The sequence below is a fragment of the Dermacentor silvarum genome, chromosome 10 (genome assembly GCF_013339745.2).
Source record: "Dermacentor silvarum isolate Dsil-2018 chromosome 10, BIME_Dsil_1.4, whole genome shotgun sequence".
Taxonomy (NCBI): domain Eukaryota; kingdom Metazoa; phylum Arthropoda; class Arachnida; order Ixodida; family Ixodidae; genus Dermacentor; species Dermacentor silvarum.
In genome coordinates this window covers 112063443-112069994 of record NC_051163.1, presented here as the reverse complement: position 1 = coordinate 112069994, position 6552 = coordinate 112063443, and the positions used below count along the sequence as shown (strand labels likewise).

Genomic DNA, 6552 nt, shown 5'->3' with positions numbered 1-6552 from the left:
AGACTCAAAGCAGCCCAACACTTTTTTTTGTAAAGTAATGAGTTTATTGTAATTGTGTTGCGTAGTGGTCCCCCACAACAATAAACCATAAGTTAGCTTGGAGTAAAAGAGGCAAAAATAAATATTCTTTTTTAACCGGAAAGGTATGAGCTGAGATATCTTGTATAGACATCCAACTGTACGCGCTAGTTCCATACTTAAGCTCTTCCTTAAAATGAACCCCGAGAAACTTTTGCACTTCAACTTGGTTTATTAAAGTGTCCTCAAATTTTACACTAAGTTTGTTATGGAAAGCTTTATTTACCGGACGAAATGTGACATATGTTGTTTTTGAGGCATTTAACCGTAATCTATTTCTTCTTAACCAGTTTGATAGGTGCGTAAGGTAGTTATTTAGAGAACGTTCTAGTGTCAGTAGATTATGTGAAGAGAAGAAGATATTAGTATCATCCGCATACATTATAACTTGAGCGGAACTATCTATCTCTACAACATAATTTGTGCAAATAAGAAATAATAATAGACCCAATATATATCCCTGTGGCACTTTCTGTTTTAGCTTCGCAAGCATCGACACAGCGTCATTGGTTTTGACAAATTGATATCGATCATACAAATAACTATTAAGAACGTCTAATGCAATACCCCGCACTCCGTATCTTGATCATTTGTGCAGTAATAAATCGAACTGTATAGAATCAAATGCCTTCTGAATGTATAAAAACAAACCCAGTGTGTATTTTCTACTTTCCATGTTTTCGATTGTTTTGTCCTTTATGTGCACAAGAGCCTGTTCAGTCGACCGGTGCTTCCGAAAGCCATACTGGCAGTGAGTTATTACTTGATGTCTTTCAAAAAATGATAGTAATCTGTCATGAATTATGCTTTCAAATATTTTAAATAATGCAGGAAGTGCAGAAATAGGTCTGTAGTTAGATAGGGCATTTACGTCACCACCTTTGTATACTGGGGTAACTTAGGCGACTTTTTTAATTGTTTAGGAAATAGTAGTCAAAGTGATGTTAATTATATAGCTAAGAACTTCCCATATTATGGCGATATTAACTTTATTTCATTTGAGCCAAGTTCGTCAACACCAGGAGTTACATTATTTTTTAACTTGTTGATTATATTTGAGATTTTATTTGGGTCAGTAGGTCGTAGTAAATAAGATTGCCTCAGTGTTGCATCCATCAGCATTGTGCCATCGCACACGTTTACATTGATGTTATAGGAACCTGCATCAACAAAATGCGTGTTAATTGCATTAGCTATCCCTTCACCAGTTGCGTAATTTTATCGCTGGCTATCTTTCTTGAAGTTATCGAGTTTACAGCCTGTCATATTCGACGTGGTTTGTTATATACGCCCTCAAAAAAGACTCTGCTAGTAGTGCCGTTTCGCTTTCCTTAAGTCGGTCGTTAAAGCGGTACTTTTTGAAATCTGACAATGTAGCTGGGTCTCGTGAATGAATGAAGTTATGGTATAGCCGGTTTTTTATTTTGATACGTTGATAAAGCTGAGCATTATTCGACGGTTTCCTTAGTTTCTTTCTAGTACGAGAGGACAACTTTAACACTGGAAATGCAGCATTATATGAATCGCGTAGTAAAGAATAGAATTTTTCATAAGCTACGTTTGTATTATGTTCATTGTGTATTTCACTTCATTCAATCAGCTCAACTAGACGAGACCAAGTCCATGAATTCAAAGAAGCGACCATTGTGTCCCATCGGTGGCCGGTAAAAAGTGACCACCACTATTTTTCCAATACGTAAGCATAAACATTTGAAATCAGCGTTCATAGTTGAGAAATTATCTAACAGCTTGTAGGAAAAAGTATCCCTAAAGTACACAGCCAACCCTCCGCCATTCTTTTGCTTACGACAGAGATGTTCAGATCGGTAGCCCGGAAAGTGGGGTTTAGTGCCATCATCTGATAGCCATGTTTCAGTGAACATTAAAATGTCAAACAGAAAGGACAACGAATGCAAAAAAGCAGCAATGTCATGTTCTTTTAGTCGAATACTTCGACAGTTTGCATGCATTGCAGAAAAAACTTGCCACAAGAAAAATCACGATTAAAATCATCAACCGTGTAGTACCTGCAATAGTCGTTTGGGTACATCATCATGAAGAAAATAACAAAAAGCCATTAGTTCGCCTCAGTCTTTAACCGTCGATTTTATCCAAGCCTCCTTCATGAGCAATATGAATAATGTCGGATCCTTTTTCTTTACGCACAAGCACCTTGCCTCCAGAGGTCCAGGCAAATTTCCATTTGGCTGCCTTTTTCTTTTTGATCGCATCTGATAGTAGTGCCTTGTTTTTTGGCGTCAAATGCTCATTCACAAAAATCGGAGTTTTTCTTTCCAGATAAAGCATCGAGGTGTCAATCTTCTCCTTTCTGCACATTGACAGCAGGTCATTGCGCTTACTCCGCCTTACAAAGCGAACAACTATGTTCCTGGCATCCGGTTTAGGAGTGTGCACCCAGTGACACGTCTCAATGTCAACCATGCTATCAATGCTTTCCCCTACAATCTCGCCTATTTTGTTTATCACTAAAAGCGGGTCGTTCCCATCTGGGAGGCCCCTTATCTCGAGGTTGTTCGAACGCTGGTATTGCTCAACATCTTCACGATATTGTGTTAGCCGAGCGTTTTCGCCTTTGAGTTCTGTGTTCTGCCTGAGCAATTGCTGCATTTCAACTCTCAAGTTCTTGATCTCAGTTGCAATACCTTTGACATCATTACAGATGTCAGTGCAATAGGATACACCTTTCTTAAGCTCCCGCATTTCTTCTCTGAAATCATGCCTCAAATTCTCAAGTGCTTTAGTCATCTCACACAAATCTTTTGAGTTTCAAGCGTCCTGTTCCGAAGGAGCACCGCACCCCTTTGCAGCATTTTTACCAGAATCCTTTCCCGCCATTGATCAAGCAAGCGCAAGCACAATACAGTACAGGTCGCCACAATGAATTGTTCGGCAGCAGTGCACTTCTAAGTTCTACAAAACCTATGGCACAAAGTTCCTCACATACGAAGGCAGAGAACGATAGGAATCAGATCCGTGCTGTACGTGTACCACTGCCGAACTGTGTGAAGCAGGCGATGGGGCCACTTTTATAGCGTGCGTTGTCTTCTAGACAACGCACGCTCTTCGACTGGGAAGGCATAGGAGTGAGGATCAACGGCGAATATCTCAGCAACCTTCGGTTTGCAGATGACATTGTCCTATTGAGCAACAATGAAGACGAATTTCAGCAAATGATTGAGGACCTTAATCGAGAAAGTGTAAGAATTGGGTTGAAGATGAATATGAAAAAGACAAAGATAATGTTCAACAGCCTGCTAAGGGAACAAGAATTCAGGATCGACAGTCAGCCTCTAGAGTCTGTAAAGGAGTACGTTTATCTAGGTCATTACTCACGGTGGACCCTGATCACGAGAAAGAAATTCATCAGAAGAATAAAATTGGGTTGCAGTGCATACGGAAGGCATTGCCAAATCCTGACAGGGAGCTTGCCACTTTCGTTGAAAATAAATGTGTACAATCAGTGCAATATACTGGTGCTAACATATGGGGCAGAAACTTGGAGGTGAACAAAGAAGCTCGAGAACAAGTTAAGGACCGCACAAAGAGCGATGGAACGGAAAATCTTCGGACTAACGTTAAGAGACAGGAAGAGAGCGGTGTGTATCAGAGAACAAACTGGGATAGCCGATATTCTCGTTGACATTGAGCGGAAGAAATGGAGCTGGGCCGGCCATGTAATGCATAGGATGGATAACCGATGGACCATTAGGGTTACAGAATGGATACCAAGAGAAGGAAAGCGCAGTCGAGGTCGGCAGAAAACCAGATGGGGTGATGAAGTTAGGAAATTTGCAGGCGCAACTTGGAATGCGCTAGCGCAAGACAGGGGTAATTGGAGATCGCAGAGGCCTTTGTCCTGCAGTGGACATATAAAAAATATAGGCTGATGATGATGATGACGACGATGTCTTCTATATGCTGCCGTCGTTGTAGTCCCGGGGCCAGGATTCCTGCGCAGGCGCACTATCCGACCATTGTGTTGCAGCCCTAGTGAAAGTGTAGCTTGATAATCCGATGTGACGTGGGCATACTGCGAAGGCAGACAACGATAGAAATCAGATCCGTGCTGTACGTGCACCAGTGCCAAACTCAATAATAACAATAATAACAACAACCATAATAATATAAATAATAATAATAATAATAATAATAATAATAATAATAATAATAATAATAATAATAATAACTTGTTTATTTCCATCAACGATGGAGGTTGCGGGTAAAAGTCGCTAGAAAAACAAGCAACTTCACTGAAACCCACAGCCACCGTTACAAAGCAGACAGCAATAGCACACATATTCAGATTACAAAGGATTCAAGTTAATGCACTTTCACATGAAAGAGTCACAGAAGTTCAAAATGAAAAAAAGGCAAGGTAATACTCCTTACTTATCATGTGAGCAAGGATTGATGAAATCTTCGCGAAGTGTTCGTACAGAAGTTGTTTGTATCTCAATATCTGATTTATAAAATACATTTAAAAGCATTGGCAGTGTGTATATTTTGCATAGAATATAATATGGTGTTACGGTTTGAGTCGCTGTGAATTGCCTAGATATTTCTATTATAAATTATTTACAGTGACACTAGAGTTGCAGCAGTGTGAAGACATCAATGGTTTCCCTGGGATTACTCCCGCCCAGTGTGGTTATTCCTTCACTTGCATTATATGAAAGTTAAATAATTTCTGGCTGTCAGCAAGAAATTAAAATATAATGACGCGCCAATCTACAGCTTACAAAGCGGAAACTCATATTCACTCAAACGGAAATAATCTGTCTATCTAGAAAAAATTGACGTAGGCCACTCAACATCCAACAATGCAATGACAATCGAGAAGAGAGGTTTTTCAATCTTTTTTTGAAAATGCTGCACTAAATACGGCCAAGTAGGTCATTTATCATGGTACCATTCTCTGCGAATATTTGCTACAAAATGAAATACGTATTCTTGCAGGAACCAGTTTAGTGGCAGTGATAAATAATAACATACCAACTATACGGCCACGTGTACTTTGTATCGGGCCTCGCAAACAGGGTGCTCAAGATTGGCAACCATGCTGTGTAACCCTGGCAGCCGGAATGCTGATATAAAGGTGCAAGCATCCAATAAAGGCATAGTTACATTTCACCTCAAGCTCGACAGTTGCTTGAGTTGGCATGCCATCTTGACAAGGGACACGGGCGCAGGCTCCTGGAAGACCTGAAGGCGAAGTAGCTAAAGACAGAGAAGGGCCAGTACCCGGTGCCCGAGAGGTACGAAGGACCCCACAACGAAGAGCTGGACCGGCCGTTTACCATGACGTAACTGGGGACAGCGATAGATGAAAGTAACAAGAGAAGTGCACCCGGCAGGCACGCCATAACTTGCATACTACTAGGTAACATGATCGGTGCAGCGGCCCGCGGCCTCCTAGAGCCGATTAACGAAGTCTGGGAGAACTCGCGCTTGCCGAAGCAATGGAAGGACGCCGAGGTCCGCTTCATTCCAAAGCATGGCAAAGCCCTCACGATAGACAAAACGCAGCCCATCTTCCTCACGTCCTGCGTAGGGAAGGTGATGGAGCGCATGGTTTTTCACCGGCTGCAGAAGCACCTCGAAGAAACGGATAAGATGCCGGAGACGATATACGGCTTCAGACATCTCAGCACCCAAGACGTGATAATCCAACTCCACGAACTGGTCGTCAAGCAGGCAACGAGGCACGCGCCACGCGGGATACTCGCCCTCGACCTGAAGGGAGCGTTTGACAACGTGTCCCACGCGAGCATGTTGCAAAGTCTGAACAAGAACAGGTGTGGCCAAAAGTCATTCGGCTGCATAAAAGATTTTCTGTCAAACCGAACGGCGACCATCAGGATAAGGGAGGAGAACTCGGACCCTGTCTAGCTCGGCGATAGGGGCACCCCTCAGGGATGGGTCTTGTCACCCCTGCTCTTCAATCTGGCCCTCCTACCCCTGCCCGATCTACTCAAGCAAATGGAAGGCGTGGACCACGCGTTCTACGCCGACGACATTGCGGTGTGGACGGCCCGAGCCGGGTCCGATGACTGGATGAAGGATGCCTTGCAGCGGGCGGCAACAACCTTGCACGGGTACGCCAAGTCTTGCGGACTGAGCTGCGCTCCCCAGAAATCGGAGCTGCTCATGATCCAACCGGTAAAACTAAAGAAGGAGCTGCCGCCGAACGTGATCACCATCGACGGAACGGCCTTAAAGCCAACACAGCAGATTAGGATTCTCGGCCTACTGCTTCATGGCGACGGGAAGGCACACGCCGCCGTCACAAAGGTCAAGACTACAACCGAACAGATACTTAGTATGCTTCGGAGGGTATCGAACAGAAACCGAGGCGTTAAAGAGGACGATGCCATGCGCTTGGTACGTGCTTTCGTCGTGTCGCGGGTTACCTACTCCGTCCCGTATCTCCACCTGACGAAGGCGAATAGGGAC

The 6552-nt window shown here is 43.3% G+C and overlaps 1 protein-coding gene across 1 annotated transcript; it reads left to right on the top strand.

Moving 5' to 3' along the window:
• The first annotated feature begins 5484 nt into the window (after window positions 1-5484).
• Window positions 5485-5988, top strand: LOC119431776 (uncharacterized). Its single transcript, XM_037699242.1, has one exon. The coding sequence runs from the start codon at window positions 5485-5487 to the stop codon at window positions 5986-5988; it is 504 nt and encodes a 167-aa protein (XP_037555170.1).
• Window positions 5989-6552: the final 564 nt, after the last annotated feature.

Coding starts and splice junctions, on each gene's coding strand:
- LOC119431776 (XM_037699242.1), top strand. CDS start 5,485: ATGATCGGTGCAGCGGCCCGCGGCCTCCTAGAGCCGATTAACGAAGTC.